At 41.7% G+C, this 18,679-nt stretch overlaps 1 protein-coding gene across 1 annotated transcript in view; it reads right to left on the bottom strand.

The window, feature by feature from the left end:
- Positions 1-428: 428 nt before the first annotated feature.
- NTN1 (netrin 1) overlaps positions 429-18,679 on the bottom strand; it is a 400,398-nt gene continuing 382,147 nt past the window's right edge. The window contains exon 7 of the mRNA XM_027857194.1: positions 429-905. Coding sequence (XP_027712995.1) covers positions 577-905 — 329 coding nt within the window. The 3' untranslated portion in view covers positions 429-576. The remainder of the gene's footprint in view (positions 906-18,679) is intronic.

The following is an 18,679-nucleotide window of genomic DNA, read 5'->3' on the forward strand; positions in this document are numbered from 1 at the left end:
CCCATACCTCTCCTGCATGGTCTGTCCTCTTTGACTGAATTCTCATCCAATATCAGGCCCTTTGGGACCGAGGGAGGGGGTGTGGACAGGCTGTAGCAGCAGCAGCAACAGCAGCAGCTGCAGAAGCACTGGGCTTGACTGCAGGCATATACATCCTGTTCCTGTGTGTGTGGGCTTTGGAACCAGCAGCTTTTGCAGGCTTCCACAATTATGGATATATGTGGCTTTCTTCCCCCTCACCTAAGGGGGTGCTAGCTAGGAGGGGATGCTGCCATTTGAGGTCGTCGGCTAGGCCCCAACTTCCCATGGCCGCTTGCTTTGCGTTCAGTGGCGTCTGTCCCAGTAGTAGGAGGGCACTCCCAGCCCCGTCTTTCCCACCCCCTCACCTTCTCCCCAGCCCCAGCCCTAGCCCCAGCCCCAGCCCCATGACAAAGTGAAATCCACCACCATCCCCATTCCAATTCTGTCTGCTCCAGGGTCTACACAAAGCAGCCGCACACTCCATCGCTCAATCATTCTCTTGCACGCATTCTCTCTTTCTCGCCCTCTTGGCACTGGAGCTCAGGCTGCTCCTCACTAGGCCTTCTTACACTTCCCCTTTTTCTCCCGCTGTTGGAACTTCCGGAGCCGCCGTGCCCACGTGTCCCTCCACTGGATCACCAGGCTGGTTTTATCAGCCACGATGCCATTCTGGTCAGGAGAATCCTCGTCATTTCCAAGCAGCAGGTATTTCTTCAAGGCTTTGATTTTAGGGCACTTACAAGCCACGTCCCTTGAGCGGATCCACAAGCTTTGGTCCCCCCTCCGGATCCGGCTGGTGCCCTGTTTGTATACGGAGATGATGTTGACTGTGAATTTCCACCAGTCCCCAGCTTTATCAGCCTTCAAAATGTGAATCTGGACAGCTGCAAGAAACCAACATAAAGACAGCATTAAGGGGGCCGGGAATGTCTGCAGCAAAAATGCTACCTTCAGAGACAAGCAAAAGTGAGCAGCCACCAGCCATGAGTTGGGGGCTGGGTACAACAAGGAGCATTTTCAGTATCATTTGTTCTAAATGTACTTTATTGGGGGCCAAAAAAATCCCACTGCCTGTGGAACTTTGGTATTTATTTTAGGGTGAATCAAGACCAATGTGTTATAGGAAAGGCCCAATGTTTCTGGTGTATAACATCAAAGGGTAAAATTATCATCATTATTATTGTTATTATTTTTTTGCTTTTTGGTGAGACAATCGAGGTTAAATCTCTTGCCCAGGGTCACACAGCTGGTATCAAGTGTCTGAGGCCGCATTTGAACTCAGGTCCTCCCAACTCCAAGGCCAGAGCTCTATCCACTGGGCCACCTAGCTGCCCCAAAGGGTAAAATTATTAAACACAATAGGGGATTAATCTTGCCTAAAGTGAATACTATGTCCCAAATTTGGTCCTTCACCCTCCCCATCAAACCCACACATGCATACACGCATACTGAGGGGGTGGGAGAGCAGGGGAAAGGGGAGAAAAGATACTTTAGTTCTTTCACTTAAGCTTCCTGGGCTGAGAAAGAAGAAAGGTTCTGTATCATGGACTTGATGAATCTGCCCCATGGAATTTTACCTCTCAAGCTAGGGTTTAGTCGGGTCCCAAAGCAGCCTCTAGCTTTTCCCTACATATTAGTGCCAGAGCAATCTTCCTCAAATACTGCTTTTCACATGTTAGCTAGGTGGTGCCGTGTATAGAGCAGCAGGCCTGCAGTCAGGAAGATCCCAATTCCAGCTCAGACTCTTACTAGTTACGTGACCCTGGGCAAGCCACTTAACCTCTTTGCATCAGTTTCCCCATCTATAAAATGGGCATAACAACAACACAGGGTCGTTGGAAGAATCAAAGGAGATAATAATTATAATGTGCTTAGCACAGTGCCTAGAACATGGTAGGTATTATAAAAATGTTATTATTATGTCACTGCTGTGCCCCAAATCCTTTGACAGCTCTATAGTGCCCATTTGACATTTTTTGGGGGGGAAGGGGTCAGTTCTTTTGATTTGTATGGGATTCCTATTGTGGAAATTCCCTCTACCAATGTAGATTAAGCAACTCATCCTAGTTGGGTCCTCCAAGGTCAAAAAGAACAACCCTAATCTTTTTTTTGATTAATCGTGATTGATTAATAATACCCTTTCTGTGAAGCTCTTCATGACCACTAGCATGTTCCTCCAGAGAAGGTATATAAACTGCTTTCCCTGGCATTGAAGGGAACTCCAGTTTGGGCCAACAGAGTATACAGACAGTTTGAGGGCCCATTCCAAAGAACTTTGGCTCATACCCAGTTTCCCTGGGGAACACCAGAATTTGGGTTGTATCTAGATCTGTAAAACAAGAATAAAAGAGTTTTCTGCTTCTGTGCAAGCTCTCCAGCCACCAAAATGGTAATCATAGCACCTGAGTGGTAGAGTGGAGAGGGTGCTATGCTGGGAAACAGGAAGACCTGAGTTCAAATCCAGACTCAGGCACCAGCTATGTGACCCTGGGCAAGTTGCATAACTTCTCTCTGACTCACTTTCCTCATTTGTAAAAATGTAGGCAATACTATTACATGCCTCACCATTTGTCAGCATCAAATGAGATAACATATGCAAAGCACTTTATAAACCTTAAATCCTTCTATGTTAGCTGTTATACAATGTGAGAATTATTGCTTCTATTTTACAAGGAAACTGAGGCTCAGAAAGATGTGACAAGCTCAGGACACAGCTGATGTGTCAGAGCTGTGATTCAAACCCTGGTCTCCTGACTCCAAGTTTAGTACTCTTTTTTAGTACTTGATAACCTTCTTAGCCCTAAGAACCACATATTCCCCAGGGCCTCAGAAAGGCTGAAGGTAGTTTAGAGATAATCTAGTCCAATCTCATTTTATAGTGAAGAGAATCTAAGACAGGTCCAGGGAGACCAAGATAACCCAAGAAAAGTTAAGTGGATTGTAAAAGAACATCTTGCTGTCTTTGATGAATTTAAACCACTTGGCTGAGAGAACTGCATCCTCAGATACTAAACAAACTGGTGAATGTGACTGCCAAACTACTAACAGAGATATCAAAAAGACCGTGGACAACAGGAAGGACCCTCAAAAGGGCAAATGTTTCAGTTCTCAGAAAAGAAAAAAGGATGGAATTTCTAAACTATGGGCCAAAGAGCTTTACTTTAATTCCCGGAAAATTTTTAGAAAATACTATTAAAGAACTTTTTTTCCACTTTTTTTCCAATTTTATTTCTAATTTATGGAATAAAACAAGCATTTCCATAACACAGTACAACAAAAAAGATGATTGCATGTGAAACTGCAAATCTACTATGTACAATGTGCTATACAACTAAATTATCATGTACATTTCCTGTTTTTTCCTTCCCTCTCTCTCTACCCTAGAGATAGCTTCCATTAGACCCAAATAGGTATACATAGATATATATGTAAAATTATTCTATACATACTTCTATTTATTAGTTCTTTCTCTAGATACAGATAGCATCTTTCTTCATATGTCCTTTATAGTTAATTTGGGTATTTATAATATTCAAAACAACTTATTCACTCAAAGTCATTCTTAAAACAATATTGCTGTTACCATATACAACGTTCTCTTGGTTCTGTTCTGTTCATTCTGCTCTTCATTATTTTGTGCAGTGCTTCCATGTTTTTCTTAAATCATCGAGCTCCTCATTTCTTATAGCAGTATTCCATCACAACCATATACTACAACTTGTTCAACCATTCCCCAATTGATGGACATCCCTGCAATTTCCAGTTCTTTGCCACCACAAAGAGAGCAGTTATAAATATTTTACCTGTTTAGTGAATGTCTAGAAAAAGAAGCAATTAAAACAACTCAACATGACTTTTTCATAAAGACCAGGTCATGTCAGGCTAACCTTATTTCCTATTTTGGCAGCGTTATTAAACTACTAGAGATCAGAGATTTTAGTAAAGCATTTGATAATCTCTCACATTAATCATGGGAAAGATGGAGGCTAGATGGTAGTACAAATTCAAAACTGACTGACTGGCTGAACTCATGTCAAGTAAGCAGGAAATCTCCAGTGGAATGCCCTAGGGATCTGTGCTGGACCCTGTGTTCTTTAATATTTTTATCAGTGACCATATAGAGATGGTATAGATGTCATCCTTGTTGAATCTGCAAATGACACAAAGCAGGAAGGGATAGATCCCCAGACATCTTGATAGGGTATAACATGGAGCCAAATCTAATAAGATGAAATTCGATAAGGATAAATGGCTAGGTTTTACATTTGGAGTTAAAAAAATTACTTCACCAGTACAAGGTAGGGAAGACATGGTTAGCAATATTTGTCTGAAAAAGATCTGGTGATTTTAGTGAACTGAAGGCTCAATATGAGTCAACAATTCGGAAGGGCAGCCAAAAAAGCTAACACAATCTAAGACTACGTTAAAAGAGGTCAAGCTTTCAGGAAGAAGGAGGTGAAAGTCCTACCTATCCTCTGTCCTGGTTAGAACCTATGTGGAGGATTGTGTTCAGTTTGAGGCAACACAATTAAGAAAGGACATTGAAAAGCAAGGGAGCATCCAGAAGAGGGCATCCAGAGGTGGAGGACCTCCGTGATGTTTTTCAGTCATGTCTGACTCTTCATGACCCCATTTGGGGTTTTTTTGGCAAAGACACTGGAGTGGTTTGCCATTTCCTTCTGCCTCTCATTTTGTAGATGAGGATACCTAAGCAAAGAGGGTGAAATGGCTTGCCTAGGGTCACATAACTAGTAAGTGTCTGAGGCCAGATTTGAACTCAGGAAGCTGAGTCTTCCTGACTCCAGGTCTAGTACTCTATCCACTGGTTGAAGGAACTGGGTGTAAGCCTGAAGCATGATCACTGTGAAAGACTGTCATGCTGAAGACCAATTAGACTTAACTCTGTTTTGCTCCAGAAGGCATCACCAGGAGTATGGAGTATTAAGTTGCAAAGAGGCAAGGACTGGATGTCAGGTATCCAGATCCTCTTTTGGGCATGGGCTGGTCTAGACAGCCACTAAGGTGGCTAAACCTAAGCCTAAAACTCTCTGATTCTTTAGGAGACTTGTTTAAAGCCACACAGGTGAGTAAGCAGCAGAACTGGGATTTAAACTTCTGATTCCAAATGCAGCATTCTTTCCATTACACTACTGCCTCAGGAATCGAGAGGGAACAAAAGGGGTAGAGGGGCAAAAAGAGGGAAGAGAAGAAAATAGGAGAAAAGGAGGAAGGGAAAAAGGAGGAAGAGCAGGTAGCGGGAGAAGGAGGTGGCTGGCCCCTGTCTCTAGTCTGCCCTCTCTGCAGCACGGATACCCTGGGCCAGCCTAGGCCTTTCTGGCTGCACCAAGTACTGAGCCTGGTGTTTTTCTCTTACTTTCAAAGAAGCCTCTCAGCTCTCCACAGTATGCATATTCTTGACTCAGCTCTAGCCTGTGGGTGGTGCTTCCTGTTGCCTGGAGCTGGCAGGAGATGCCTCAGGGTAGTTTGGCTCTATGCCTAGTCCTTCATTTTCATGTGCCCATAAAACACAAGGGTTTGATCCATCACCCACAGTCTGGAAGTGAACCCCATTGCTACTTGCTGGTTCTGCTCTACCTCACCTAGTTGTTGCATGGACTAAATGAGATGATGTACATGAAATTTACAGAACTATGACCTGTAATTATTAGTTGGGGTTTTGGAATCTCCTTGTGAGGTGGAGAACGGGTGAGGATGTGGCCTTTGTGTCCTCAGATTACAGATAGAGAAAATGAGGTTGAACTTAAACCTCAAGAAGATTCAGAATTCAAAATCAACTCTCCAAATGAGGATTCAAATATTTTCAAGGGGCCTTCTTCCCCATCCCCAATGTTTTCAGCTAAGAACACTAATGTGAGGGGTGGTGAGTGACCATATCATATACCAAATTGATCATACATCAGTTGGTCAGATACCAAATTGGTAACAAATTTGTAGGTCTAGAGCTAGACTTGAGATCTACAGAGGAAGGACTGCCTTTTTCCTTGGACTCCTTCTGTCTCCCAGGTCACTGGGGCTGGTGTCCCATTTGACCTTGACACTAGGGGATCTGGCCCCTGAACCTGTTTGGTCCTGGTCCTAGTCAAAGATGGGCAGGGTATAGCTAGGTCCAAGGGAGAAATGAAGGCTGACTCATCATCTTGGTGGTAAGAGAGATGTCTGCCTTTTTTCCAAATTTTCCTTTCAGATGTTCCTGGGCATCCCGAACTTTGCACTCCATCCTGAGGGCTCCAAAGAATGGCTGCTATGGCAACCGTTTCCATGTTTTCGTCACTAAGAGACTCAACACTCAGCATGAACTCTGAGGGGGAGGAGAAAAAAACTTCCAGTACAGAGAAGTGAATGAGCTCTGTTTTTGACTGTGGAGACCCAGGTCACCATGGCAACTGAATGCCCCAAACCTCAGCAATGGGGAGACATAGGATGATGTCTCCCCATTGGCACCCTCAGTTTTCCTGAGCCACAGTTTCCTCAGGCCTAACTGAACCAGAATGTAGAATGAGTCACCTTCAGGAAGTTGTTTCCCTCAAGACCTCCTGTGCTTCCTGGCATTCCCTGGGGGGACTGAGGGTGGGGTGTTGTGGGGAGAAAACATGCAACTCGTTCCTTTAGCATAGTCCTAACTGAAGGATGCAGCTGCAGGCTGGTTTAGCCTTAACTGTCACTGCTTTGGGCCATGCTTGACATTCACATGATCTAGAGTTGGAAGGGGCTTACACCCTCATATGACAGATGAGGAAACTAAGGCCCAGAAAAGGGAAGTAAATTTGCCTGAGATTACACAGCTAGTTAGGTATAGGAGCTAAGATTCAAACCCAGGTCTTCTCGTTCCAAATCCAGTACTCCTTTCTATTGGACCTTGATGAACATCTTGGGCCTCAGCTTAGTGCTAGTTTGGAAGCTGGATCTCAAGCAGAAAACCTGCTGGTGGGCACTTAAGAATCTAAGGGAGATGTTTCAGATGGGCATGCCCCAACAGGTAGGCATCTCCTCATGGTATAAAGAGCTAGATAATTAAAAGTGAGGGGGAGGGGAGAAGCAGTTGGCTGCTACAGAATCAGTATGGCTGTGATAGAAAAAGTATGGAGCTGGAAGTTAGGAAACTTGGGCCCTGTGTTCAGAAATATAAAAATAAAACCAATTTTTAAGGAACTCAGTGTTGCCAGACCTCATGGCAGAAGCAACTAAATTTCAAGGAGTAGCCCTCTTTTTCTTCTAATTATTAGTTATCTCTAGGCCTGAAGGTGATACTGATTCAGGGAGAAAAAGAATGGTAAATTCAGAGATACCCCCTCTTCCCAATGAAGTCTCGAGTAATCCACTTTTCCCAGTGGGCAGAAAGTTATGTGATAGAACGGACAAAGGAGGAATAAGATCTGTATAGGTCTAAGAGCCTCTTGAGATTCTGATTTTCATGTTGCTATTTGGAGAACTGGAGCCGTCCTTGGCTACTACTGGACTGCTGCCCTTGGCCTAAGAGTCTATTGGTTGGCACTGTGGCTGTTGGAAACCTGCTGGAAGAGGCAAGTCAAATCCTGGAGCAAGAGTAAGGAGCAGAGTTTAAAGAAGTCAGATGGTGGTAGTTGTCCTTCACGCTCAAAGAGGACCAAAATGACATCACTATGTCAGGGTCAAGGTACAGTGTGTCCCGACTACGACTGATCAGACTAATATAAGCTTGGGATGCTCTACCACAGGTCAGGCACAAATAGTCTGCGTGACTATTTGCTATTTGGAATAGAAATGTCTCTAAATTTGCTCATTTCATGTTACTTTTGAGCTACTGCAATTCTGCTTCACTAATAGAGGGCAGTGCCTTTTTTGATGTGGGCATGCCATTCTGGGTGGTCCTGTGCCAGAGTCTTCCATGTCTCACAATCTATTCCGAAGTTCTTCATAGGGATCTTCAGAATGTCCCTGTATAGCTCCTTCTGACCTCCATAGGAGCACTTGCTTCATGTGAGTTCTCTGCGAAATAGTCTTTTAGGCAAATATACGTTTGGCATTTGAACAACGTGGCTAGCCCATCAGAGTTGCACTCTCTGCAGTAGAGTTTTGAATGTTTGGCAATTTAGCTCAAGAAAGGACTTCAGTGTCTGGTACCTTATCTTGCCAGGTGATCTTCAGAATCTTCCTAAGACAATCAAATGGAAGCGATTCAGTTTCCTGGCATGGTGCTGTTAGACCGTCCACGTTTCACAGCATACGACATTAAGGTCAGCACAAAGACTCTATACACTTTCAGTTTGGTAGGCAGCCTAATGCTTCTTTTCTCCCACACTTTCCTTCGGAGCCTCCCAAACACTCAGCTAGCTCTGGCAATGCATATATCAACCTAATCATTTATGTGTATATCCCTGGAAAGTATACTGACAAGGTAAGTAAACTCATCCACAGCATTCAAAATTTCTCCATTTGCAATAACTGATAGTTCCACCTACAGATGGTGTGGTGCTGGCTGGCGGAGAACCTGTTTTCTTAGTGCTAATTGTCAGGCCAAAATTAGCACAAGTGGCAGAGAACTGATCCATTCTCAGAGGCTGCAGTGAGAGCACAATCATCTGCAAACAAAAAGTCGTGCACCAACTCTTCCTCTATGTTAGTCTTGGCTTGGAGCCTTTTCAAGTTAGGTAATTTACCATCTGTGTGGTAGCTGACCTTGATGCCATTTTTGTCCTCATTGAAGGTGTCTGACAACATTGCTGAAAATATCATGCTAAAAAGCATGGGAGCAAGCACACAGCCCTGCTTCACTCCACTGGTGACTGGGAAAGTGTCGTTCATCATCCAGAACCCATGAAAGCATGGTGTTGTGGAACTGGCATAGAATACTGATGAATTTCTCTGGGCAACCAAATTTTGCCATGATCTTCCAGTCCTGCCAGATCGTAGGCAAGGGAAGATAGGAAGACTATTTTCTCTCTCATCATACTCCCTCTAATTTCCCTTTAGCATAGCACCATATGTGGAGACAGAGTCTGGGTCCCACACGTCACTCCAGTCCCTCTGGACAAGCTGAGATCCCATGGTTTTGGAATTCCCTAGCCATACCCAAAGAACTCAGAGGGCACCTAGGAGGAGATTCAGGGAGATGACTAGAGACAGATGGCTAAATGTTAAGAATGATTAATCTTTTTTCTTTCATTTTCACTATATTCAAAGAACTGCATAGCCACAATATGTTGAATAGTGACATCTTGTGAATGTGTGAATGTATGTGTGTGTGTGTGTGTGTGTGTGTGTGTGTTGTCATTACCACAGGGTGAAGTGTCCAGATACACGATGGGAGCTCTGGAGCTATATCTGTCATCCATTTGATATTGAATATTATTTTATAGTATCACCTAGGTAAATTCCAAACCTGGAATATATGGGTTTAAACTTCTCAATGTGGTCTCCCTCTTCTGAAAACACCTTTTATAGAAATGGGATGGGAACAGGGAGCAGGCTGAGTATCCCCCCCTTTGGTGGCCAAAAGTGATATTTCAGACTTTGGGGAGGCCATGCCCCAAAAGAACTGAGATAATTACTGTCCTAGTGGCTCAAGAAGATTGCCACCTGGTGGTCACCTCAGATATTAGACTCCCTCCTGCATCCAGTGACATGCTGTCATCCTATAGGCTTAACCAAGACATGTAACTGAGCCAATTAGAGCTCCTGCCATTACTGCAGAGTGACACGGTGTTACAGAGGGAAGAGGATACAGCATTCAGGAAGACAGATTCTCTACAACCTCCTTTCTAACACCAAGGAGTGGTAATAAGGGTGAAGGGATGACATCCAGCTTAACAGTGATCTAGTTATGGAGGTTCAAGAGGGCATGTGTTTTATCCACCCTGCCCTATCCTGCTTAAGAGATCTCCTCCTTCCCGTCCCACTCCAATAATTTTCAATATTCCAGAGAATGCTCGGCAGTGGCTAAAGCTTATAACTTGAATTGTAAATGTTTTAAAGTTCACAAAGCACTTTCTTCACAGAAATTCTGTGAGGAAGATAAGCTGTTATCAATTCCATTTTACAAATGAAGAAATTGAGTCACAGGATTACCTATGATTAAACAGCTAATAAGTGTCTGGTCCAATATCTGAATCCAGGTTTTCTGACTCCAAGTTAAAAAGTCGATAAGAATTTGTTAAATACGTTCTATGTACCAGGCAGGCACTGTGCTAAGCACTTGATACAAAGACAGTTCAAAAACATAGTCCCTGCTTTCAAGAAGCTACCAGCCAAATTAGGAAGACAACATACACATAAGTATATCTATAGGGTTCTTTCTCGATACTTCCAAGTGAAACTACTAATATCTCTTCTCAAATCCTCTCCCTTTGACCTCAGGAGAACCATTTCAGGAACTGCCAAGGGTAGTATTAGGGACATCCCTGGGGTGGAGTTTTGGGTGGGGGGGGAAAGAGGGGGGATGTGATTATGTTGCAAAAAAACCTGTATTTCCTCTAAACTTGGCAAATCCTCTGTACATTACACATAGCATGAAGTGTTAGCCCCATACTTTCTTGGGCCAAATTCATACAGTGTACAAAAAGCTGAAAAGAGTCAAAATATATCCTAAAACAGACCAGTAAGATAGGCCTTTACCTGTCCCTGGCACTGGCTGTTTCTATGAAACCTATGTAGAGGCAAACTAGGAGATGTTAGGGGTTAGCTGTATTTGGGAATCTGGGATAAGAAGCTTTGCGTAACAGTGGGGAGAATGTGAAGGGGGAAAAGTCTGAAATAAGGAACCAATGCCCTTTCCCCGGGGATCAGTCAAATGCTGAGGCTGCAGGAGCAATTTCTCATTAGTGGCCACAACTTCCCTGCCACATAGATGGCTGCCAGTAAGGCAGGGATAGCCCTAAATGGAAGCTTGTGGTGAAATTTCCCCATCTCCCACCCACCCATAACTGCATTGCTTAGTGTGACTGCCACTGGTTAGAACCAGCCCTGTATCAGCCAGTTGAGTTAATAAAGAGTCAGCAATTGCTACCCTTCTCAATTTGACATTACCATTCTAACCTGCCCTGCGATGGAAAAAACTCAGGCTTTGTGATTTGAAGTTAATAAGATCACAGGACTAAGAGCCAAACCTAAATCTAGCCACCTTATTTCACAAATAAGGAAACTGAGGGTCAGAAAGGGATGGGACATGCCCAAGAGGTCACAAAAGAGTAGAGAGGAGCTTCAAACCCAGGTCCTTTGATTCTAAATTTAGTGCTATTTCTATACCATACAGCCCAAGGGGTATATTTTATATACCTTGGAGGCCCCCTCCTTTGACAATAATCTTTATGACTCATTTTGTCCCCATTCAGAGTCTCCTATATATATATATATATATATATATATATATATATATATACACACACACATATATATCGATAATCTTTCTTGTACCTCTCTGAATGCATTATGTCAATCGCCCTGGATTTCCCTTTAGCAAGAGTAGAATTTTGTATCTCTCTAAGGGTCCCAGAGAGGCTGGGAGACTTGTTTCCTTTCCCATCAAAACCTATCTAGACTGTCTGACTACTTACAAAGCTTGGATAAGATGGGAGTCACTCCCTTCTACCGAGATGGAGGATCACCAGGCCTTCTCATATGTCCTGTCAGGGCATCCTGTAGACCCCTGGCACTGTCATCTAACCTACTGACATAGTTTAAGGATCTCTGAGCCCTGCCATCTGGCCCAACGCTGAACTCTTAGGACTTTTAGGCCTTTCTATCCACTCTTCAGCTGAAATTCCTTTATTTGTTGTCTCCCCCAAAATGCTTTTCCATTCCTTCATTAATCCATCCATATATTTATTCATTCATTCTGAATCCCTTCCTCCCTCCCCTTTTCTCTCATTGAACTTCCATGTCTCCTGTTAACACTATTCCCAATTACACATGGTTCCTTATAAAGGTTTCATGGATATGTGCTGGTTGATCTCTGAGTCCATGTGCAGTCCAGCATCTCTGTCTGAGAATGAAGCATCTGTATACGTGCACATGTGTAACTGACTATTTCATTTTGAAGGTCAAACCTAAGGACCAACTAAGATTTATGAGTTCTATCATTACTGAATAGTCAACTTAGTGATTCTCTTAGCCACCGCCATACTGAAACAAGTGCCCTAAGCACCTCAGACAATGAACATTCACTGTAGGCAATGAAGGGAACTTACTTCTCTTAAGAAAATGCCTCCTATATTATCCCTTAGTTTAAAAAAAAATTGTAATCAGGGGCAGCTAGGTGGCACAGTGAATAGACCACCGGATCTGGAGTCAGGAGGACCCGAGTTCAAATTCAGCCCCAGACCAGCCACTTGACACTAGCTGTGTGACCCTGGGCAAGTCACTTAACCCCAATTGCCTAAAAACAAAACTTTGCAAATTAGAATAGGATGCAGTCTTCCTTTATGTTGTCTTCTACTAGCAAATCCCAACAAACAACCCAAGGGACAGCCTCACTCATCCCTGGGGGAATCATACGTCAGTTCTGTCACTGAGCATTTCTATAGTGACTTTCTGCCATTTATGAAAACTCAATCTCCTCATGCTCTGTGAGGAAGCAAATGCCTTTCAGTACAGTGATCTGAAGGCCCTATCATATGCCCACAGATGGATTCACTAGGTTAAATTAGACTGTCCTCAGTCCATAAGGGACCAGGCACCTTAGTTCCCATAGGATATCCAAAGACAAGAGTAGTGGGCAGGAAAGGGGTGATATCACAGAATTTTGGAGTTGGATGGAGACTCAAACAGCCATCTAGTGATAAGGAACCCCATTATCTCTTGAAGCAGCAGATTCTACTGGAGCTTTAGTTGTTGGAAATTTTTTTTCTTGATAAACCTAAAAATGTCTCTTAGTAAATTCCATCCATTGCTCCTGGTGCTACCCTTTGAAGCCAAATAGAAACACCTAATCCTTCTTCTACATGATAGATAGCATATCAAGCCTTCTCTTCTCTAGGTTAAATAACACCAATTACTTCAGCCAATTCTCATTTTGCAAGTGTTCAAGACCCTTTATTAACCCATCCAGACCCTCTCCAACTTTTCTGCATTTACCCTTGTCCTCATCAGTGGAGAGGTCCTACTCAAACTCAGACAAACCTGGAATTTCCCTAGAAGAGTTCTCAAAATGAGTTTCCTTTTCTTCCCCATATGGGCTATTACCTGAAATCAATTGTTTAGACACAAGTTTTGGACTAGTCTCACTCTGGGGTATTTGTAATGCATCATTTTCTTATGGTGCTGGTGATTCTCTGGAGCTTTTTTTTTTAGATGATAGTCTCTTTACTGCTTAGTATGAGATGGCTTTTCACTATATTATGTTTTCCCAGGACATCAAAATTTCATAATCAAGCTGGATTTCATAATTCACTAGCTGGAGCTACTAAAATTATATTATTCCCTTTTCCTATCCATTCTCTTCTCATCTGAAGCCACTGGAACTCACTATACTGATTTAATAATATGGAATGTAATAGGATCACTTTCAAGGGGGTGCTGGAGCCAGCTCTAACAGGCTCACAAGAGCTGATTGTTAAATTTTCAGGGTAAGCATTTATACTTCATAAATTGGAAAATGTTACAAAATCAAGGCTTGATTTACTATTTTGTCAACTGCCTAGGCTTAAAAAGGAGAACATGTTAATCATGCAAATTAAATTTAAAAGTTTGTCACATGTACACTTTTTCTTGGAGAGCCTGTTGTTAAACTTTCACCAGCAAACTCCTGAACACACATAAAGTCCTATAATTGGGTTAAAAGGATCTTGGTTTTAGTAGACTTCAACAGGATATGCTGTTAAAAAAAAAAAAAAGTAATGTTTCCAGAAATAAAGTGATACTCCTGCCCTGGTTATACCAAACTTGAAATATTAAGTTTGGATTTGGATGCCACATTTTAGGTTAGACAATCTCATGAATGTCCAGATGAGGTCAAAAAGACCTTGAGTCTATGTCATACTGGTTGACAGAACTAGGGATATTCAACCTGAAGATTGGGGAGGTTTGGGATATGGAACATAATAAATGTTTTCAAGTATTTGAAGGGCTGTTATATGGAAGAGGATTAGATTTGTTCTGTTTGGTTCCAGGGTGCAGAAAGAGGAACAATAAGTGGAATTTGCAAAGAGACAAATTTAGGCTTTAATGTAAGGAAAAACTTGTTAACTGGAATATGCAGCCTTGGAAGGCAGTGGGTTATCATGTCAACTTGTCATGCATAGAGGGAATTCCTTTTCAGATAAAGGTTAGACAAAATGGCTGTTGAGTCACTTCTAACTTTATAATTCTGTGATTCTACTGTCTCTCATCTACCACAAAAGGCAGTATGGCATCTGCCTTCTTCATACCTCTGCACTGACCATACCTCGTGCCTGGAATGCACTCCCTCCTTACCTCTGCCTCATAGAATCTCTCTGGTCCTTCAAGATACAGCTCAACTGTCCTCTTTAGGCCATATGAATGCTTTCTCCCTCCCCCATACACACACACACACACACACACACACACACACACACACATGTATGTATGTACTTGTTGTTAGAGTGTTAAGTTCCTTAAAGACTGTTTCATTCTTGTTTGCCTAGAATAAGCATTTAATAAATGCCTGTTGATTAATTTCCTGTTAGGCTTAAAGCACTAGATTTAAGACAGGAGGACAAAGGTTCAAATCCTTACTCTGAAACTTAACAGCTTTGTGGACAATCCACTTACCTTTCGAGTCTGTTTTCCTCATTTTTAAAGTAGGGATAATAGTACCTATAGCATTGACCTCATGGGGGGCTGTAAGCTCACATAGTAGGTATTTAATAAATGTTCATTGAGGGGCAGCTAGGTGGCACAGTGGATAGAGCACTAGCCCTCAAGTCAGGAGGAACTGAGTTCAAATCCGGCCTCAGACCAAACACTTGACACTTACTAGCTATGTGACCTCGGGCAAGTCACTTAACCCCAATTGCCTAAAAAAATAAAAAAATTAAAAAAATGTTTATTGATTGATTCAGATATAATAATGTGTTTGAAGTGTTTTGCAAACTTAAAGAGTATTTTTAAAATGTCATTAGTACTATCCTGCACCGTGTTACCACATTAAATTTTCTAGAATTGAACTTCGTAATTATGACCCAGAAGGGTTTCTGCAATTGTAAGGAGCCATCAGCATCAGTAGAACTCTCCCCAAATCAACAAAAGCCTTTGCTATCCCTGGAAAGCCCAAGAATAAAGAGATTCAAGGGGCCATCCAGTCCAATCCATATTTGACCAGGTATCCCCTGAAAAAGAGGCATTTCACTCTCAATACCAGTTAGCCTCCACTTGAAGACCTCCAAGTGATTCAAAACTCACCACCTCATTTTTTAAAAGAATATATTGTTTCTTTTTTGCTTTTAAAAGTAATTTCATTTCTGATTATTCCTGCTCTCCACCCTACGCATCATACCATTAAAGAAAATAAAATGAAAAGGGGCAGGTGGTATAGAAAGCCATTCTTTAAATCAAAGGAAAAAAAGGCAAGAAAGAAAAAAAAGTTCAGTCAAACTAACCAGTCTATGTGATGGAGCTGACCAACTCTTGAGGCACTCCACTCACAATTTGATTCCCGGGAAGTTTTCCCTTCCAACAAGCCAAAATCTGTTTCTTGAGAACATCTACTCACTATGTCTAGTTCTGCCCTCTGGGGCCAAACAGCACAAAAGGATCATAAATTTAGAGCTTGAAGGGCACTCGGAGAAGCTATCTAATCCATCCTTTTATTTACAGATGAGGAAACTGAGGCCCAGAGAAGCTAAGTGATTTACCCCATGCCACAATTGTTAACAAGTATCAGAGGCTGGGTAGGTCCTCCAACTCAGAGGTCATTGTGCTTTCCATGACGCCAAACTGTCCAGCTCATCCTTCTCCTACTGACTACCCTCAGAACCATAAAACTCCAGGAGGAAAGAATAACTCTGCCACTAGAAAAGAGAACTGGATTCCCCACAAGGATTCTAAGAATAGATGGAGGACCTACTAAAGTCTGCTGGTTTCCCACATCTTTTTCTTGTACTTGTTGTCCCTGCATCCCAATAGCCAGATCCTCCTGAATGCCCCAAAGCAAGCAGACTTAGAAAGACACACATTTTGTTGTGGGGGAGCCTGTGAAAAGTCTTCCGTGAACCACAAGAAAGAGACTATTTTGCTGAGCTCCAAAAATGTGGAGGTGGGTTTAATTAATTAATATTTAATTAAAATTTTAATTAAATAATTAATTTAATAAAAATAATTAATTAATAAACCTTGGCTTGACAGTGTCTCCTGAAACATTAAGGTAACCATTACAACTCCCAAGCCCCAGAAACCTACCTCTTGTTTCTCTTTAATCAGTGACCCATGCATTGCTCCACCAGAACTGTAGAAATAAGGTTTAGAGTTAGCCTAAACCCTTCATTTTACATTTGGGGCAACTGAGATTTAGAGAGGAATAGTGACTTGCTGAAGGTCTCATTGTGTAGTAAGTAGCACAGAAGGGTTGAAAAAACTCTAAACCTTATTCTGATGTAGTATTGTCATAATGACCTCAGGGTCCATCCTAAAGGGATTGTGTTCAATTTTTTTTGGTGAGCCTGACTATTCCTTAGACAGCATTATCACATGGGAAATACTGAAAAACTTAAAAGTGATAGGAATCTGGGTGACAAAAATCTGATCAATCAATCAATGAACAAGAAATTACTAACCACCTGTACTTATACTGTGTACTTAGCTAGCACCAGGCACATCGATGCACTTATAATGGAGTTCTGAAGTCTCCCAACTATTCTGGAAAAATTTAGAGTTATATTAGAAAAATCATTAAATTGTACATACCCTTTGAACTTAGCAATACCACTGCTATGGGAAAGGTCCCATAGATACCAAAGCATGTGTACCAGCACTTTTATGGTGGCAAAAGACTAGAGGGAAATTGGTTGCCCACTGATTGGGGAATGGCCAAACAAATTGTGGTATTTGCGTATAGTGGAATATTAGTACCCATAAGAAATTGTAAATACTAAGAAATCAGGGAACTTAGGCTTACAGAGTGACAGATTTAGAGCTGGAAGGGACCTCAGAGGTCAGTCATGTAGCCCTCTTTCTACAGGTGAGAGAACTGAGGCCTCAAGAGATGAAGTGGCCTGCCCAACCTCAGGAGTGAGTCAGTAGCAGAGCTGGGACTAGATCCTGTCTCTCTTTTAATTTTTTTAAATTTAATTTTGAAAAACATAGGAAAAATTCACTTTCTCTCCTTCCTACTACCCTGTGCTCAATTGAGAAGGAAATAAAAACAAAATCCCAATTAAACAAATTTCTACATCAGTCATGACAGATATATACACATTGTACATGTTATATGTATAAACACATCTGACTATATATAAATATATTTTATACACATCATTTTGCATTCTGAGTCCTTCACTTCTCTATCAGGAGATGGGTAGTTGTGAGTCCTTTGGAATAATGATTGGTTACTACTCTGATCAGAGTTTCTAAGTCTTTCAAAATTGTTGTTTTCACATTATTATTTAATATTATCGTATAAATTATTCTCTTGGTTCTACTCACTTTGCTCTGCATCAGTTCATATGAATCTTCCAGATTTCTCTGAAACCATCTCCTTCATAATTCTTACAGCACAATAGTATTCCATCACATGTATACACCATAACCTGTTCAGCCATTCCTCAACTGAAATGCACCCCACCAGTTTCAAATTCTTTGCCACCACAAAAAGAGCTGCTAGAAATATTTTTGTACATCCTTAGAGTTTGTTTTGCTCAGCACTAATCCCTTTCTTAATCTATTCTACCTTCAACTCTACCTTCTTCCTTCTTTCCTTTGCCTATTGAATGTAATGAATTTTTGTACCCAACTGTGTGTAATTTTCCCTCCTCTGACCAGTTCAGATGAAATTGAGGTTCAAGTGTCACCCATTTCTCCACCACTTTCCTCATTGTTTGTATAGACTTTGTGCATCCTGATTACATGAGATAATTTTCCCTATCCTTCCTCTCCCTTCCCCAAACCCTAGTGTACTTCTCTTCTTTCCCCTTTCTATTCTTCTTTTAAGAACATCAATATATAATAGAACCATTCCAAGGCCATCTGTCTTATTAGATTCCCTCCAGGACTCATGATAATGGTAAAGTTCAGAGGGGACACATGTATCATCATCCAATATTAGAATGTAAGCAGTTTATCCTTGCTTAATTCCTCGAGATTATTTATTCACATTTATTTTTTTCTTAATGTTTCTTTTGACTTCAGTGTTTGTACTTCAAAGTTTCTATGCAGCTCTGGTCTTTTGAGCAGGAACACAAACATTCCTGCTACTTCATTAAAGATCCATCCTACTTGTAGGATTATACTCAGTTTTACTTGGTAAGTTCTTCTTGGCTATAAGTCTATATGCTTTGCTTCTGGAATATGGTGTTCCAAGCTCTCCATTTCATTTGAGTGGGAATACTAAATCCATGTGATCCTGATTGTGACTCCTTAGTACTTGAATTCTTTTTTCTAGCTGCTAGCAATATATTTATTTTTTAGTTGACCTAGAAGCTCTGGATTTTGTTTTCTGGCATTTTCATTTTGAGGTTTCTTTCATGATGTCAGAATTCTTCTACTTCCACTT

Source organism: Vombatus ursinus, unplaced genomic scaffold (genome assembly GCF_900497805.2).
Source record: "Vombatus ursinus unplaced genomic scaffold, bare-nosed wombat genome assembly UNPS02011916.1, whole genome shotgun sequence".
Lineage (NCBI taxonomy): Eukaryota > Metazoa > Chordata > Mammalia > Diprotodontia > Vombatidae > Vombatus > Vombatus ursinus.